The following is a 19,531-nucleotide window of genomic DNA, read 5'->3' as shown; positions in this document are numbered from 1 at the left end:
CCCTGCTGTCAGCCTCTGCTGCCCACCTCACCACTCTCTCTGCCTCTCTGGACTCTGACTGGTACCCTATCCCCCTCTTCCCTTGCCCAACTCTTTCCCCTGCAGACAAAACAAGATGACAAATGACCCAGACACACAGCACATCGGGCGGTCAGGAGCAGGGGGAGCCTGGAGGAATGAGGCCTTGCCCAGAGACGGGGAGGTACTGGCAGGGACGGGCAAGGCTGTGGCCAGGTCGGGACACTGGGACAGACAGCTTGTCTGGTGGCCAGGTGGCCAGTGGAAAGGTAGGCCTGTGACGGTCAGAGTAGTGGACGGCACCCCCAAACTGCTGGAATAGGAGCCTTCTCCAAGACAGAATCGGGACTTCCCTGGAAAAAACAAGAAGGGAGAAGATGATCAAATAGTAGGTAAAGGAAGAGAAGGAGACGCTTGTGCCCACATGTGCTTAGGAGACAAGGGTGCAGAGCTGCCACAGCCCACGAAGTTGGGCACAAACATTACTTTAGTGAACGAGGCATCTGAAGTCCATGATCGAAGTGGGAATGAGTCTCAACATCCCCATTTACACAGGCCACGTTTGCATAATGAGAGCTCAGTTGTGCTCCTCCCCTTGGTTCCAAATGTGACTCACACCCCTGGGAGCCCCATGGCAGGGAGAAGGCTGGGCAGTCAGACGGGTCTCTAGTAACTTCCTTAGCAGGAGGCCAGGCTTTGGTGGTGGAGAGCTGGACCCGTGCCCTGCTCTGCTGAAAACCTCATGAGTCCCTGCCTGAGGCTGGGAGTAGGGTTCTCCTTGGGCTCACCCTGTACAATGCTTAAGAGACCAGGGCATCTCTGGACACACAGGGAAGACATGTCTCATCTCAGAGAACTGGACAAAGACACAAGGAGACAAAGGCTGCCAAAACAGGAAGGCCAGAGGCCAACTGAGGAAGGAGGGCTCTGGGCTACTGCCCTCTGCACGCGGGAACAGGCTGCTCCAGGAAAGGGAGACACGCTCAGTGAGCCTGGTCCAATTCCACCAGGCAACGCTTCCCATGGGCACCCGAGGCCATGCGCCCTCTTCCCCATCCAGACCTGAGTCCCACCATAGAGACTCCAGGGAAGAGGCACTGGCCCTCCCAGGCAGTCAGGATCTCTCTGGCCATTCTCTGGGTATCAGACCACCAGTACGCCGATCTCAGTGACACACCCTCCCTCGTGGCCACAGCAGGACCAAACACCTGACCCACCTTTGACAAGCGAAGGACTCCTCTTTCACATTAGTGACCCTGTTTCAAGAAAAATCCATATGAGAGTTTTAAATCACTAGTCCACATAATTCCCAGTGACTACAGCTTCTGTATATTTGGTGCTCATCTCTCCAGAGAGCCTGAGAAGGGACATGAGGCCCCAGGAGCCAACAGTTTCCAACTTGCATCTGCCTGTGTCCAAGGGTGTGGCTCTGACACAGGAGGTGTGGAAAGGTGGCTGGTGAACCCCAGGCTGATGCCTGCACCATGGGGACCAATGGGGAACCAACGGCACGCCCAGATGAGACCTGAGCTTCCTCCCTGCCCCCATGTGAGGTGTGAGGCACCCTCTTCCTCCAACCCCAGGAAGGACGGCTGGCTTCTGGAGTAGATGGGCATGTGGGAGGTGGAAGGCTCCCCCGGCTCCCCCCACGTCCCTAGATCCTTACCGCACTGGAGCTGGCATGACTGAGCTTATCAAAGCGGAATTTCAGGTTTGACCTCGGGGAGTTTCTGCTTTTGACATCTAGGAAAAAGAAGAATGCCCTTGAGAGGAGGGTGGGGCTACAGAGGTCACTGGGGCTAGGGGGTAGGAGCTGGATAGGGAGCCCCAGAGAAGCAGGGGGCGTCCTCTCCACTAGGTACTCTAGCTGACCTGTGCTGATTCACAAGAGCCAACTCACATTTTTAGAAATGTCGTGAGCTGGTTGTTACACACAGTTATCTTTTTTTTTAATTCTACAAGCTTACAATTAAACAAATTATATTCATCAAAGGTAATAAATACTCAGAAGTCATCTAGTTATTTCAGTACATTTTACTATTATTTATTCTCCTAAGATTATTTACATCTATTATGTCTGACGCATGTGCGTGCTTAGTCGCTCACACATCACTCAGTCACGTCTGACTCTTTGCGATCCTTTGAACCATAGCCCACCAGGCTCCTCTGTCCATGGGATTCTCCAGGCAAGAATACTGGAGTAGGTTGTCATGCCTTCCTCCAGGGGCTTTTCCTGACGCAGGAGTCCAATCCGTGTCTCCTGCACTGCAGGCGGATTCTTTACCACTGAGCCATCAGGGAAGCCCCCATTGTGTCAGGTAGTTCTTCCCAACTCCACGTCACATGGATGCTTGAGATCAGCCAGGAATAGTCACACCACGGAAGTCAGCAAACACTACAAATCAGAGCTTAATTTAATGTTTTCTTGTCTAAAACATTAAGAAACTCATGGAGCATATGTTAATAGAACAGATTATACTTGAAAATGTGTTTGTCTCTAGTCATTATATTGTGAATGGCACAAAAAACTGAGAAAACACTCTTTTTGTATTTGAAAACTATTATCTGATTCAGCAGAGAAGCTGTTCACATCACTGACAAAATAATATCAATCATCATTCATGTCAAAACTACACTCATTCATCATCTGGAACTTTATGTTTTCTACAGATACAAAGGTTGGGAAAATATCAATATAAGCATTTTGTGAGAATCAATTAACTGAGGAATTTATAGTAAAGAATGTTGTATATTTTATTAATATCATTATTTATAAATTATGTGCTTCAGATCCTTTATATCAGTAAAATTTACAGTAAACATATGCGTGTGTGTGTGCGCGTGTGTGTGCGTGTGTGTGCATGTGTGTGTGCGTGTGTGCGTGCGTGTGTGTGCATGTGCGTGTGTGTGCGCGTGTGTGCATGTGCATGTGCGCGCGTGTGTGTGCGTGTGTGTGTGTGCGTGTGTGTGTGTGCGTGTGCGTGTGTGTGTGCGATGGGACAGCCAGTTAAACACTGACAGCACACCACTGGCAGGGCGCTCACTCGGCTTTCCGGTTTTCCTCTGGCTGAGATAATCTACAGCTTGGTACACTCCATCTAGAAACTGCTGACTTACTCTTGGTGCTTCTTATTCAAGGCCTCCTCTCGGTACTATGACTACCTTTTGGGGTGAGCCACCAGCACTCTCTCAGGACCCCAGGGAGCTCACGTATGAAATGACCAATGACCATGGCATTGGAGATTATGGAAGACTGATGTCAAGCCCTCCCAGCCACCTCCCTGCCCTCAGCCCCGTCTCCTCCTCTAAAACAGGTTTCCAGATCTCTACAAGCCCAGCCCAGTCCTACAGGTACAAAGCACAAGTCTTGTGGGCTGGGAGGGAGAGGCAGCCCCCCTCAGGGTTGAACACTCCATGGAAGGTGGGGTTGCAATAAGCACCGGCAGGAATCACAGACCTATTGGAGGTCCCCTTCTGCCCTAGGTGACCTTCAGCAAGTCACACTCTAAACCTCCTTTTACTCAAACCTTTTTTACTCAAACCTTGATATTTATTTGATATCAAGTAGGATCCAGGCTTGGTTACAGATTCAATCATCCCTTCAGTATTAATTAATAAGCCTTGTTGAAAAAAAAACATGGGAATTTACATTACTACCCCACTTTCTAGATGAGGAAACTGAGACTCAGAGAGGTGGGCCTGTCAACACTGCACTGGGATCAGAATCCAGCTCCACAGCTGCTCAGCCACAGAAGGCTGCCGCCCTAACACAAACAATTGTTTACTTGGGACCCATGCCTTCTCTTTATCCCTAACGTCTCAGGTCATTATTTGTCAACATTTCTTCACCATGAGAACCCCAGAAGCACCGTAGTTTAAATGACCCTGCTGGCCCACTGGCCTTAAATGGTTCTATCATTTAGACTAAAGTTCCTCAACCCCAGCCTGACATTATGGGCCAGATAACTCTTTGTTGCGCGGCAGAGGGGTGGGGGGCGGGGGGTTGCCTAGTACACTGTAGGGCGCTTAGCAGCATTCCTGACTTCTGCCCAGGAGATGCCAGCAGCACACTCCCCTCCCACAACCATGAAAATCAAAAACCCTCCAGCACTGAAAAGCATGCCCTGGGAAGCAACATCACCCCCGATTGCGAACCACTCATTACACTATTGTTTTCTTCCTGTTATTCAATAAATACTCAGGCTAACAGTTCTGCATCTCTTATAACCGTAAGCTCACTTGCCCATCACACAACCAACCATATGAGGTAGGAAATATTCCCCTCTCTCCATTTTTCGTTTGGGGAAATGGAGGCACAGAAAAGACTCAGTAACCTGCCCACTGGCACATCACCAGTAAGTGGAAGACCCAGAATTTGGAGCCAAGCTCCAGAGTTCTCCACTACATAATACTGCCCTCCTCGGGGCAGGACCAACACTCTGATTGCCAGGCACACCCAGTGCCCAGTGGTGTCAAGCACACATGTCTGCTTGGACACCCCTTGGGCTCCAATCCCCGATTCGCTCCCCAGAGCTGACTCCTCCTTCTCTACCTGACTGCAGGGATCATAGAAACCTGAAAAGCCCACACTCTTTGTCTTCCCTGAGCCCTCACTACTGAACCTGGGTACCCCTTGAATCCACATCCTTCTCCCATCACCCCAGACACCATCCATGGCCCTGTGACCCCTCACCACTCACCGTGACCCCTCACTGCTCTCCCTCCCTGCATCCACTCCCCACCAACCCTTTCTATTCAGCCAGCTGCAGCCATCGAAACAGGCTCTCTCCTCCTTCTAGTTAAGGACCTTTAAAGACCGAAGGCCCTCCAATGCCTCCCACTGGGGGCAGGATGAAGCAAAATCCTCACCAGGGTCCCTGTGGTGGCCCTACTGTCGAACCGCTGTCTGCCCTCTGACACGTCCCCTCTGTGCACTCAGCAGCACTGAACCACATGTGGGTCCAGAACACGGCCTCTGGGCTTCCCCCGGGCCTCCCCACTGCGGTTCCATCTACCTGCACCACGCTTCCAGCTCCTTATCGCTGCGTTATCAAGATGGTCTCTGTGACAGAGAGGCCCTGGGTTGGTGATGGGGTAACAGGGAGGTCAGGGGAAAGAACCTCAGCTTTCCAATCACACAGTCTCAACGCCTCTGGCAAATCACTGAAGTCTCTGAGCCTCAGTTTCCCCACGAGTACGGAGGGGATGAGAACACACCCTCTGATGAACAGATGCGGTGAGCCGGCAGAGCTGGAGGCCCTAACACTTTGGGGTTGAAATGGAAACTGGACAACTCAGCGTGCCTGGGGCTCGAACCCCACCAACAGCAGCCAGGCCACAGCCCCGCCCCTGCCAGCCGCATGGTCCACACCGCCCACGAGACACCACCAACCTGTCGGACTCCGGCTCATGATGATGGGGGTGGCGGCTGCCCCCAGGCTGGGGCTCTCGCTGCTTGGGGACGGGCTGTAGACAAACACCTCCTGCTTGAAGGGAGAGGTTGTGGACGGCTGGCTGCTCTGGGGAGAGAGGCTGGGTGAGCCGGGCAGTCCCACCCTCAGCAGGCCTGAGACAGGCTCCTACCACCCCACTTGGACCTGCTCTTTCCCTTTGTTGCCTCCAGCCTCTATTCCAACCTCTCCCCTGCCCCCCAGGAGGCAGCCCCATGGAGAGAGATGAGCCCTCTTTCAGCTGGGAAGCCCACCGCAGGGGCACCTTTCAGTCTGACCTCTGACCCCTGCTGCTGATACTCCTGAGGGAGTATCACTCTGAGGAGTGAGGCAGTGTCACTCTGGGGGAGGACCCCCCCACCCTACCCTGAACCACTGCTCCCAGAGGGTGGACATGGCTGACTGGGCCCTCTCCCGTTTCCTCACTTCCGCTTTTATTCGCCGAGCCTGCGTGAGGCCCTGCCCACAGGAGCTATTTTAATGCACAGAGCGGTATCTGCCTGGGTCCCGGGTGCCCCTCGCAGCTCCCCAGGGTTGGACGGGGCCACACCTACCCCACTGTCACACTCCTCCATGGCCTCGCCCTCCCCGGCCGTGCTGCTGAAGCTGCTGGTGCTGGAGGAGGAGCGGGAGATGTTGGCTCGGCCGTTCTCCTTTAATTTGATGAAGGGCCTGCAGGGGACGGGAAGGCAGGCAGGCCCTGGTCACATGCCGAGACGGCCCCCACAGGCCCTCCCTGAGACTGAGGGTAAGGCAGGCCCAGCAGACCTGAGCTTGCCCACCAGCAGCCCCCCAGCAGGCCCCTGCTTTGGTGTTGGCTTTTGTGTTCCAGAGAGTTCCCAAGGCAAGAGAAGCGGGGTGTCAGCCGACCGGGAGTGGAGCACATATTCTGGGGCCCCGGGTGGCTAAAGCCCCCACCCCACCCCTACCTCACTCTCTTACTTCTCCTTGTTGGGGCAGATTTCCGGAGAACTAGGGTTGGATGAGGTCTCAGACTTCATCTCCTGAGAAGAGTGTCCGCCCTCCGGGGTCTTGGGGTTGCTGGATGCACTGTCACTGGGGAAACGAGGATGGAGAGAAGTGAGGCCAGGGGGACAGTCCACAGCTCCCCGGAGCACTCAGCACCATGAAGATCTGTGGGTCACCGTGCCCACCTGAAAGCATGGCCACCAGGACCTCCACTCCCACCCAGACCTCCTCAGACACTGCGGCAGACCACCGAATCCTCTGCTCCATCAGAGGCTACTCCAGGCTCCCGGGTGAGAGTCAGGAGCCATCAGGCAAGAGTTCTAGGCTGGTGCCCCGAAGCCCAAGTCCACCATCCCCCACCCCAGGCTGGCCATCTCATGCAGCAGAGCTCTAGGTCAAGAGCAGGCCACAAAGGGAATGGAGGGGGTCTGGGACAACCACCCCTTAATGGGAAAAAAAACCAACACTCATGGGCTCCCCAGGGTGCTATCCAGGCCACCCACTGCTCAACTCCAGAGGCTACACCTCACACAGACTGTAAAACGAGCTCCCTGGGTCCAGGTGATGAAGTGGCCCTGGTGCTGGGAAGTGGGTCACTTTCAGTCTGGAGCTCCAGGGTTTCTTCCTCTTCTAGACCAGGTCCTGACGCCCACTGCCCTGCTCACTTTTGAAGACATGATGGCCCTGTCTTCAATGTACTTTTATTTTTATAATGGCTTTATTGAGATATAATCCTTGTACAATTCACCCACTTAAAGTGTGCAATTCAATGGTTTCAATCTATTCACAGAGTTGTACAACTATCACCACAATCTAATTTCAGAATATTTCAGCCTCCCCTGAAAGACACTCTGGATGCACTTAAATCGCTGCCCATTCTCTCCTCCCCCCAACAGCCACTGGTCGACTCTCTCTCTATGAATTGGCTTATTCGGGATATTCCGTATAAATGGAATCATATGATGCAGTGCGGTCTTTTTGTGACTGGCTTCTTTCACTTAGCGTAGCATTTTCAGAGTTCATCTATGCCATAGTAGGTACTATGGTATTTCACTACTTTTTATTGCAAGCAATATTCCATGCTAATTTCATTATTTTTTATTGCAAAGTAATATTCCATGTTATGGATATACCACATTACAGTTATCCATTTTTCAAGTGATGAACATTTGGACTGTTTTCACTTTGGGCTATTATGAAGAACGCTGTTATGAATATCTTCATGCTACTTTTTATATAGACATATATATTATTTCTCCTGGGTACATACCTAGGAGTGGACCTGGTGGGTCATTCAGTAACTCTCTGTTTAACCCTCTGGGGAACTGCCAGACTGTTTTTACAAGCAGTTGCATTATTTTACACTCCCACAAGCTATGCAAGGGAGTTCCAATTTCTCCATATCCTCACCAACATGTGTTATTATTTGTTTTATTATTATTATTAGAGCCATCCCAGAGGCAAGAAGTGCCTCAATGTATTTTTAATGAGGTGCTAATGACCTCCTAGGGCTTCCCTGGTGGCTCAGACAGTTAAGAATGTGCCTGCAATGTGGCAGACCCAGGTTCAATCCCTGGGGCTGGATGATTCCCCTGGAGAAGTAAACGGCTACCCACTTCAGTATTCTTGCCTGGAGAATTCCATGGACAGAGGCTACAGTCACATGGGGTCTCAAAGAGTCAGACACAATCGAGCAAGTAACACTTTCACAATGATCTCCTGGTTGTCAACCCAAGCCAGGGTTTGAGTCTTTGAGTTGGACCTCTCTGTGTACTTGGCACTCCAAGAATGTCTCTTCTCCTGGCCTCTGAGACCCATCCCTACCCCTGTATCTCCAGGCTCTCTCCTCTTTCATCTTCTTCCCAGTCTTCCTCACTGGCTTTTCTCTCTCCACTTGCCCCTAAATGCAGGTCTTCCCCAGGCATTCTATATATCCTGTGGTGTGGCCATACTCCTTGGTCCCTCTTTAAACATCACCTCCACCCCAGGAGCTCCCGTCTCTCCTTCTTCAGTCAAGAGCTCTCCTAAGCTCAAGACCTGCAGTCTGATCACTTCCAATTCTGCCCTTCTCTCCTGGGGGGCCCACAAGGACTTACTCACATTTACAGGTTTCAGATAGAGCTTGTTCAGCCCCTTCTATAAACCTGCCCCTGGTCCTGTATGCTCAACCCCAAGGCATGGTGCACCATCCAGGGCTGCAGACAGACAACTTGGAGGCCTGGACACCAAACCTCCCTTCCCTTCACAAGATGGCAAGCTTCTGGAAGGCAAGTTTTCATCTTCTGTAGCTCTTGACAGAACACTGAGCCCAGCATGGGGCAGGCACTCAATGATGCTGCTTACTGAATTAAATGATAAGTGGGCTCAGTGATTAAATGATCAGAAAGACCACTAGCAGGAACAAGTGAAGTATGATGCAACATGAGAGTTGTTTTAAAACAAAAAAAGAGAGAGAAAGAGCATTCTAGAAACCCAGAGGAGGTTTGATGACCTTTGCCTGTAAGAATCAGGCAAAGGTTTCCATAAGAGCTGACATCTGAATAAGCACTGAAGAAGGTGGGCAAAGAAAGAAAAGAATTGTAGTGACATTTCTGCATGCGTGCATGCTAAGTTGCTTCAGTCATGACCAATTCTTTGCAACCCTATGGACTGAATTCCACCAGGCTCCTCTGTCCATGGGATTCTCCACGCAAGAGAATGGGTTGCCATGCCCTCCTTCAGGGGATCTTCCCAACTCGTATGTCTCCTGCATTGGCAGATGGGAAGCCCACCTGGGAAGCCCAACGGTGTTTCTAGTTTGGGGTCAAAATGCAAATTGTACAGCTTTGGAAAGTCTTGTGCAGAGATCGCCCAAACCTGCTTCGGTGAATAAAGAGCTGAATGAGTGACGGGGGTGTGCAGGTGCCTGAAGTGGGGACCAGGTTCAACAGGAAGCCATCTCCCGATCTATGCCAAGCCCTCCCCAAGGTGGGCCTCTGACAGCTGCAGCAGTGGTGAGAACTGACAGTTACCATCGTGTCCGGCTGTCCCCTTGGCCTTCAGAGCCCGTGTGCAGACGGGGGAAGAGCCCCGACCTCCGCTTTATGGGGCTCCGTGACTGGTTCTTCGCCGTTGCCACTGCCACCGGAGGCTGCCAATGAAACTGCCAGAGTGAGTGCTGACCCCCCAGACTCAGCCCTCCTTCTCCTCGTCCCCCTTTCCCACCTACAAATAGGCCCTGGTCTGGAGGAGATCCCAGAAAGCAGCAAGCCAGCCAGGAAGGTGAGATCTAATAAGGGGGGAATGGGAGCTGGGACCCGGAGACTCAAGCCACCTGCAGCCTGTTTTCCTGTGTTCTTATGCCAAACCAGTTACCCAGGTAACAATCTACCAAGATCAGCATTCCTGGAGGTCAGGATCACCTTAAGGAGAGTCCCACATATTTAGAAAGACAGGATGACTCAGGCTGAGAACCACAGAGCTGAGAGTCCTGGGAGAGACCTGGACCAGTCTCTGGCTTTCACCAGTGAGGATGCTAAGGAGCCCGGGGATGAGGAGATTTGGCCTAGGTCATATGGCAAACCGCTAACAGACAAGCACATGTGCCTGGGCTCCTGACTCTACCAAGAAATGGGTCCAAGCTGGTGTCACAGATTGGACCCAATAATAAGACAGACTGAGAGCAGCAGAGTGAGGTGCACACACAGCTCCAGGCAGGGGGAGCCCAAGAATGTGGCTCTGCTTCAGCCACATGCAAGGGGACCATGGAGAGCTGGGAGACCGTGGAGGGGGAGACGAGAGCCTGTGGCCAACCTTTAGAGCTCACCAGGCTCCTCACCCAGGTCCCAACTTCTGCCCTCCACATGCTGTTCAACCTCGGGCAAGTGACAAAACCCTCTGGGCTTCAGTCTCTTCATCCACAGAATAAAGATAAAACAGCCCTGCCCTGCTCATTCACAGAACTTGTGGGAGGAACCAGATAATAGCTATGAAAATATTTGGTAAGTTAAATGAATTATGCAAGGGACTCCCCCGGCAGTCCAGCAGTTAAGACCACTTTTCAATGCAGGAAGCACGGAACTAAGGTTGGGGGACTAAGGTTCCACGTGCCATGGAGTATGGCCAAAAAATAAAGAAAGAAACTGTGGGACATTATTTATAAGACTAATGATTAGTATTGTGGTAGACATGTTCTGCAATGAAAAGAAAAGAGTCTAATCTGTGCAAATGCAAAGTCACTATGCTTTTTTAAAGAACTGACTGGCTCCTTGCCTGGCCAGCCTCTGGTGTGAGCTGACCAGACTAAACCCCACAGACCTGCCAGGTTCCTTCCTTGGGAACCGTCTACACGGTGACTAGGAACTCAGACTTTGGATCAGGGAGACCTGCATTCAAATCCCAGCTCTTCAGCTTAACTGTGTGACTTGTAGCAAGTCACCTAAACCCTCTGGGCCTCCTTTTCCTCCAGGAGCTGTCACAGGAACGGATCAGATAATGTTCATGAGTGATATAGCTCAGTGCCTAGTGCATAGCAAGCTGGGGGGCGCAGGGTGTGAGGGGGTGGGGGCGGGGTAGGAGACAGCTACTGTTTTCATTAATAAGAACAAAGCAAGGACACGCCTCTCGCAGTCAGGGGTCCCAAGCCCCCAAGCAAAGAGACTCACTTCAGGCCCATTTTGCAGGGTTGGCTCTGAGGTTGGCTCAGTGGTCGAGGAAACTCAGGGAACAGGACGACAAAAGGGCCTCTAGGCCAGGCCAACCCCAGGGATGCAGGCTCCATTTCAGAGACAGGGCTCACTCCCCAAACAGCCTCAGTTTCCCTCTGTCATCCCTGCTCTAAGTTGCCTGGCCCCAGCCTCCCCCACTGGGGCCTGGAGAATCTTCCCCGCGCCCTGCGTGCCACCCTCAGGGCAGGCGGCTCTCACCGAGAAGGTCGTCTTGGTGACCTCCACGCTGTTATGGGTGATGCCCCCGCTGAGGCTGCCGGGGATGCCCCCGCCATGCTGCTTCTTCTGGCTGCTCACCATGGTCTCCATGGAGTGGCTGCGCACGCGGATGGCCCTCTGCGGGGAGAGCAGACGACAGAGGCCTGAGGGCTGGAGTCTGGCCCCTCTTGATGGCCCTGTCTGCTTGACGGGGTCTGCAGACGCAGCCTTCAGCACGTACACACATGACCGCCCACCCACACTCACTACTGTTTGCAGAGTATTTTCATATACTCCATGCTCTGGGCATGGGTGGCTGTTTGCAGGCAGAGGTCAGAAAGGACAGCAGCCAGAAGGAGTCTGAGGGGCCAATGCCCCAGTTCCTGGCAAGGTGGACAAAGGCCGTTATCTTCATCTTACAGGTGAGGAAAGAGGTTTGGACAGCCCAGTAAACCCGGGTGACCCTCATCTGGCTACCACCTCTCCAAGCTACAGCTTCCTCATCTATAAAATGAGAATGATGTACTCCATGCAGGATCACATGGGGACTAAATACGGTCATGTGCCTGACCCCAATCTGACTTTTTCTTGCACAAATTAAATGTATTTCTATATTTGTGTACCAGCTAGCCCTTCTGCCATCATCCCAAAGTGTGCTGTGTGCAATGTGGAATACATTCACCTTGCTGAACCATAAGGAGCTCTTACTAATCCATGCACTGAGCCTTCCCCTGCATTTGCAGAGGCTTAAAAGACTATGAGGACAAGCCTCCAACCTGACACAGCTTCTGGAAGAAGAGATGCATGCTCGGACCAGGCAGAGGCATGGGTTCTCGGCGGGGGCATGGGGCTGCTCAGGCCCATGTAGGATCACCAAAACCCAAAGGGCACGTGGGCAAACAGTGACGTGTCCAGGAGGGGACAACCAGGATGGCCAGGGGCTTGTCACAGAGCAGGCAGGGATGAGAAGAGCTCAAATCAAGGCTGCTGAGCCTTCAGCAGGGAAGGGCCGGGGAGGTGATGACCACACCCTCAGGCGGCTCTGCAGACCAACGTGGTTCTGCAACCGGATTCACCGACAGTGGTCCTCCGGAGGCAGTCCTCAGCTTGACCCAGGGGAGGATTTCCTGACCAGGGAAGGCCCACAGGATCCCACCTACCACGTGGATGCTACTCCCTGGTTCTGGACGCCTTCAAAGATGACCTGAATGTTTAGGAAGGGAAGATCTCTCCCATCACTTCCCTTTAATCACTCATTCGGTGACTCAATAATACAGCCAGGAGGCAATGCAGCTTAGAGATCACCAGCATGGAGTGCCAGGATCCTACTGCCAGGACTATATCTGGACTCTCTGCTCCACCACCTATCAGCTGGTGTCCCTCGCAGGTTCCTTGGCTTTTTTGGGACTTACTCATGAAGTAGGATGGAGGAGATCTGCACTGCAGGGCTCTGGTGAGCTTACACACAGAGGGCCCAGCGCATCATAAATAACCCAGGTATGTGGCTACTCTATTGTTAGTGATAAGCATTTGTTGTGTGCCTCCCATGTGCCCAGCACTGTGCCAGAAATAAGGAGATTTAAGGGAAGGGAGTCAAAAAAGTTGAAGACTCAGCCCCTACCCCCAAGAAGCATACACCTCACCTGGGGGAACAGGACACGTTTCTTAAAAAGTAGGGTGACACCAAAGACCCAGGGCCAGTAGGGGGCGCCCTCTGCATTCATTAGCTGTCCAGGGCCCCAGGGCCTCAGGTCCACATACAAACATACATGGATGCAGATATCCTTAGTTGCTCACAAACAGGTGCCTTTCCCCTCCACTGCCATGTTGCTTGTTGGTAGCAGAGCCACCATTGATCCAATGTCCCCTCTTCCTCCTTGAGACAAAGGAGTAAATCCTGACCTCCCATCCCCCTGCCAGTAGGACATGAGGGGATGCCTTCTGGGGGCTTTGGCGAAAGGTTTCCTCAACGACCCCCAAAAGAACTGTGACGTGTCTGCTTCTAAAACCACAGCAGCCACCTTGGGGCCAAGAGGCATCAAGCCTGAGGGACGAAGCTGACGAGCTGAGGATGCCAGAGGGGAAAGGAGAAGAAACCTGGATGACCATGAGCCACCTCAGGCCCTGTTTTCAGTGAGCTGATGGACTTTCCTTACTGTGTGAGCCAGTAGAGCCTCAGCTTCAGAAAACTGACACGGAAGGATGAACAAGTGGACACAGCTCCCATACTCACGGGGTTCATTCCGACACTCGCACACGCATGTGTCAGCTTACACACTCCATGAGCCAACCTCCAGATGGTCTCATGTGGAAGAGCTAACCTCCTTCCCTCCCTTAGAGTATCGAGAGAAGAGCTTGGTCTGCGGCACGGTGGTCCCAAGAAATCAGCACAGATGGTGCCCCCAACCCACACAGCAGACCCCTGGGGGTGTCTCCTCAAGGTCAGGAATTCAAGCTTTGGCCCCCGCTGAGAACTATAACCTTCCTGCATCAGCTTGCCTTGACAGGACGGAGCACTGTTTGCAAATATGCATGAAACCTATCAACCTCCCATTCCTCATGCCACCTAGCCTCTCCTGTCTGAACCAAAGACACCCCTTAAGGGATCTCATCTTTCTCCTCTTCTCTCCCTTTCTAGGCTCTAGAGTCACTGAGCAACAGTTTACTGCAACATGGTTAAAACAGCCACCACATTCTATTCATTTCATCACGTGAAGATCATTAAGTCATGGACCTTTTGGAGAACTGAAGGCAGGGAAAGCAGGGTACCATGCTAGGGAGTCCCCAGATTAACATCAAAGATCCTTAAATGAATCAAGTGCTCCATAAATCTCAGCATTGCTTCATTCCATGGGTGCCCTCAGGTGCCACCAGCACTAGTCATCAACAACGCCATGTCAACTAGTCATTTATGTTCTGATGTGTTCCCTGCTGTCTCTTTCCAGAGAACATCTGACATGGGTAATAAGCCCTGTATGATGGTATCTGGTCTACTGAGCTCCACATACACGATCTTATGGAATCCTGCCACCCTCAGATACAGAGAGGACAGCACCGATAGAAAAGGTCCCTACAGGTAAATGATGACCCAGGTCACACTGCAGGTAAGGGATGGAGCCAGGACCCAAACTCAGAACCTGGTCTCTAAATAGAAGGGCTCCAGGATCCCAAAAGTGGTTCCAACTCAACATATAATTCAACTGGTTGATGGACTAAAGGTGATCAGAAACCATGAAGCTTTAGTGCCTCCCCGCCCCACCACCACCACCACACCCACACAAAAATATCTCCAACAGTGATGTCAGGGAAGAATCTTCTTGAATGCCCCTGATGCCGCTGTTTGAGTCAACAAGGCAAGAATGATAGATAATGGACTTACAGGGAATTCCAGGGATGTGCAGGGCAGCCATCTGCTGCTCAAAGCAAACAGGAGGGGGTTTGCATCCTGGTTCTTCCCAGTAGAGCATATGAACCTCTCGGAGACAGTCCTCTGGTCCATAAACATGAGGATGACATGGGCGTGCCAGACACCTGGTGTGATACCTGCACGCTCAGGGCCAGCCCTCCTCCTCCACCCTTAGGGACCAAAGGAGAACAAGACAATGGCTCCCTCCAAACCCTAAAATAATGCTTGATTCGGACAAAATCACCCAGTGACACGGTCTAAAGTATTCCATCCGTTTCAACCTGCTGTAGAGCTGGAAGCACTAGGCTTCTCAAGTTGGGCAGAAGGTAAAGGGTGAAGACAAGAGCGGAGGGCAGTGCTGTAGAAAGAAGAAGGCAAGGGGACAAAGGCACATGAAACCTTTGCAGGAGTATCAGCAGGGACCAACTGGACCTGTTCCCACTCACCCCAGTGCATCCAGGCCACACTGCACCGCCCCTCTGCTTCCCAGGGACAAGCTCATGCTTTCAAGGCTGCCTGTGCCAGCAGCGGACAGCATGACCTTTGGAAAGGTCTTCTGTGCACTGATCTGAAACCTTAACATTTCCAGCCCTTGGAGTCTCTGATTTGTCTATTCCCAATTCACACAACTATCCCTACCTGTCCTCACAGTCTGCTCTCCTCCCAGCCAACCACCTCCGGTTGCATCGCCATCCCCAGTCACTAGGGTTTCCCAGCCCTCAGTTCACCTCCTGGCTTACCTTCAAATGAGTTCTCCTCTGGGAGAGTCAGAAAAGAGAGAGGGAGTCACTTTCTGGGTACCTGCTCACGTCACTTCATTTCAGCTGGGAAGGGAGCTGAGTACCAGTTAGCATCATGGAGGAAGCACATCTCCTCCGGGTCAACCACAAACCTCTCATGATTACAGATGGGTTTTGTGAGTGTTCCAGTTTAACAAACTCAAGACACAGTGCCCAGACATGAGCGCTAATGGGGACATGCGTACTGATACCAGGCAAGCACCAGAGGCAGGGAGAGAAAGGTGCTAACTGCTGGCCTGCTGAGATGGCTCCTAATCAGGAAGTACTGAGGTCCATAACGGGTCTTCGGTCCCTCTAGCAGCCCAGTGAGATAAGGAAATATCTCTCTGCATCTCCACCTCGATAGACCAGAGCTCCAAGCCACAAGCTACGGGCTGCCCTGCCTGGAGGGATTTCTGCAGGGATTTCAGCAGCTCGGTGCCCCTCTCCTGCCACTAGGGGTCAGAGAAGACCAGTGCATCACCTACCACATACCCTCAGAGGATGGGAAGAAGTCACCTGACCACTCCCTGGTTGCCGTGGTCCCAGTTCCCCTGACACTGGGTGACCGTCCCCTCCATGGTCCTTCATCCCCCTTCTTCATGATGAGGTCAGCCGAGGGTCAGCTAGCAGGGCTAGCTTCGTGTTTCTTGCTTGGGGTATTAATTCCCTGATAGCTCAGTTGGTAAAGAATCTGCCTGCAAGGCAGGAGACCCCAGTTTGATTCCTGGGTCAGGAAGATCCAATGGAGAAGGGAAAGGCTACCCACTCCAGTATTCTGGCCTAGAGAATTCAGTCCATGGGGCTGCAAAGAGTCAGACATGACTGAGCGACTTTCACTTTCTTTCACATAGCATGCAGATACATCAAGTATCATCACTCTTCCTTTTATTGCCTGCATGCTTCGTCACTCAGTCATCTCCGACTCTTTGCAACCCTTTGGACTGTAGCCCGCCAGGATGAATAAAAACTTCATCAATAGGTGGCAGTGGCTGAGAATGGCATTCGAGAACAGTAGTCAAGAGGTCACTATTCTTCAGTAACGTACACTCCTTTTAAAGAAAAGTCTTCTTGCAAGACTCCAAAAATATGTTCACAGACCTCCAACAACAGTGGTCCCTGGACTGTATATGCAATATACCTACCTAGTCCATAGAAATATCTTTTAATGGTGAGTTTCAAGGTAAAAGTTTAGCCTCTATAATTAGAAATATGCACATACAGATAGATGGATACTTACACGTGCATGTGTGCTAAGCCACTTCAGTCGTGTCTGACTCTTCCACCCCATGGAATGTAGCCCACCCGGTTCCTCTGTCCATAGGATTCTCCAGGCAAGGCTAGTGGAGTGGGTTGCCATGCCCTCCTCCCGGGGATCTTCCTGACCCAGGGACTGAACCCACATCTCTTACGTCTCCTGCATTGGCAGGCGGGTTCTCTACCACCAGTACCACCTGCGAAGCACCAGATAGATACTCATCTAAAGCAAAAGTGCAAAATTTCAAAGTGTTTGTAAACAGGCAGATTCCTCAGAATATTTCTAAGCATCTCAGTTTGAAAAGCATGCCTAGATGCTCATAAACGAACGGTTCTGTTTCTCAAGAGAGAAAAGCTTAAATGAGAGCCAAGGGGATTGAAGTAACAGATGAAGAGCTCTTCTAAGTAGTGTGCCGGGCAGCACAGCCCAGGGCAGTGATGGGTCTGCCCTGGAGGTGGAGGAAGAACAATCAGAGGCAAGGGGAGAGAGGGCTGAGATGGCTTTCAGTCCTGGGAATTCTCTGTTCTGTTTCCACGTGCCTATGAGATGAGAAATTTGACAGGAGAGAGATGAAAGACGCAACTTTTCTTCCTGAGGTCATTTCCTGCACCGTTCCTATGAATGATTCCACGGAGGTCTGGGTGAGGAGTTCCAAGGGAATGCCAGTGATTCTGACACCCAACACCACTCAAGTGGCCCCGAAAGAAATACCAAAACTAGAGATGGTTTCCTGAGCTGGGTCAGACCCAAGGCAAGGTCACAGGCACGGCCCAAACATCAGAACCCTCTCATCTACTGGGCTTCAATGCCACTACACCTGGCCTGCCCCCAGCTTGGGAGACATGCGGGCAACAGTGGAAGGGACAGGGAGAAAGAACTTGTGTTCCCAGCAAGGTTTGCGAAAAAAAGCTAATCATAACTGGCAGAGCTCTGAAGGCTTACTCATGTGACTGACCACGACAGAGACCATGACGTGACTATCCCCTCCCCTTACCCGACGGTGCTACCTCAAAGGCAGACAGACAGGGAAGCAGAAGGCAGAGGCGAGTCTATCTTCAGCCTACACTTGGAAGGATTTAGGGTTGAAAAGATGGATTCCCGGGATTACGGGATCAAAGACGAGCAATGATAAAGTCTTGAAGCATGTCTCTTGGAAAAGCCCTTTAATTGGACCCCCTGGAGTCAAAGATACTACTGCCTCTCCAGCTGGAGGCAAGAGCTTGGACAAACGGCCTCAGGCTACTCTCCCTTAGACTCACAACCTGTCTGTAGCTGCTGGGGCCATTTTATCCACTGTCCACAGCCTACAAGCTTTTTCAGATTATAGAAACATTTGAAATCTAAAAAATTAATTATTAACTCCTGGATACAGAAAAAAACCTGCAAAATCGAAAGCAACAGAGGCTTCGTTACATGTCTGCAATATACAGCATGATGGTAGCTAGCCACCTGCAGCTCGAGTCTTACATGAATTACATTGGCTGTGGGACTCAGGAACAGCTTGATGTGCTTGCCGTGATGGGGGCTTGGGGGAGCCTACAAAGGTTTTCCCAATTACCTGGTATGGTCACCCCTCTCTTGGCTGGCCCAGCCAACCTGGCTCCCTCCTTCTTCCCCTTTCATCTCGTCTCTTATCCCTCATCCCCCTTTCTTCTTGATCTCCCAACTTCTATTTCACCCTGCCTGGCTCTGACCATCAGGACTGAAACAGATGCCCCAGGAATCTCCTGCCAGCCTCAGCAAGCAGTTTGGCTCCTACTCCCACCCCTGTGAGGAATCTCAGCAGCTGGCCCCAACTAGGCCAGCAGAGCCCTGCCCTGCTCTCTGCGGTCCAGCCTGGCAGCCAGGGATGGACCCCAGGCTTGTCCGGGCCAGGCTAGCATGGGTGGAGTCCCAGCAGAGTCGGGAACCAGGAGGCAGTGTCATGTAGCTGTTAAGAACAAGAGCCTTTGGAATCTGGCAGACCCAGATTTAACTCCCGTGTCTGCTGGGTGACTTGGGACAAATTGCTTTGTCTCTTTGAGTCTTAGCTTCCTCACATGTAAAATCACACCCATCGTTATTAAAACTGAGTGTGAATTATCAAACCAAGATTATCATGCCTATAATAACAGCCTTCCTCACAGGGCACAGAGGGCAGTTGTGAGGCCTTTGATGGGATAGTGTGCATTAAGCGTTCACTTTCCATGAAAACAGTAATACCAGCTAACACCTCCACTGAGCGCTTCTCGTATTCCAGGCCACATGCACTTTTCCAGGCATTATTTCAATGAGTTTTCCCACTGACTCCACGACAGAGGTCCTATTGATCATCCCTGCATTGTTGGTAAGGAATCCACAGCTCAGAGACTTTAAAGACCGTGCCCAGGATCACAGAGGGCTGGGATTCTAATATGGGCAGGTCCGACCCAACCCCACACATACTGCCACCAAAATGGCAGCTTTATAAATCATTCTGCAATGGGCAATCCAGCAGAACACGGACCTAAAAAACAGAAAACCTGGGTTTGAAACAAGGCTCCACCTCTCCTGTAGGGATAACATTCCAAGCAGCCCTTCGGCCTCACTCAGTCTATCCCCTGGTGAGTGAGTGAAAAATATTGATTTGGTCAAAACGTTCGTTCAGGTTTTCCCAAAAGATACTATGGAAAAATCCAAATGACCTTTCTGACCAATCCAACAATAAGACCCAAGTTCTGCCAACTGCACAAGACGACAGCCAAGCTCAGATTGGATGATGGGTGTAA

The 19,531-nt window shown here is 51.6% G+C and overlaps 1 protein-coding gene across 1 annotated transcript in view; it reads right to left on the bottom strand.

Moving 5' to 3' along the window:
- Nucleotides 1-302: 302 nt before the first annotated feature.
- The window catches only part of RAP1GAP2 (RAP1 GTPase activating protein 2), a 211,155-nt gene continuing 191,926 nt past the window's right edge, over nt 303-19,531 (bottom strand). Inside the window, exons 19-25 of the mRNA XM_068977434.1 lie at nt 11,342-11,479; nt 9,449-9,567; nt 6,411-6,524; nt 6,023-6,140; nt 5,411-5,537; nt 1,685-1,761; nt 303-371 (exon numbers count right to left, since the gene is read on the bottom strand). Of these exons, the coding sequence (XP_068833535.1) occupies nt 303-371; nt 1,685-1,761; nt 5,411-5,537; nt 6,023-6,140; nt 6,411-6,524; nt 9,449-9,567; nt 11,342-11,479 (762 nt within the window). The remainder of the gene's footprint in view (nt 372-1,684; nt 1,762-5,410; nt 5,538-6,022; nt 6,141-6,410; nt 6,525-9,448; nt 9,568-11,341; nt 11,480-19,531) is intronic.

Source organism: Capricornis sumatraensis, chromosome 8, assembly GCF_032405125.1.
Source record: "Capricornis sumatraensis isolate serow.1 chromosome 8, serow.2, whole genome shotgun sequence".
Lineage (NCBI taxonomy): Eukaryota > Metazoa > Chordata > Mammalia > Artiodactyla > Bovidae > Capricornis > Capricornis sumatraensis.
Note: the sequence above shows the minus strand (reverse complement) of the source record. Positions and strands in the feature narration are given on the sequence as shown.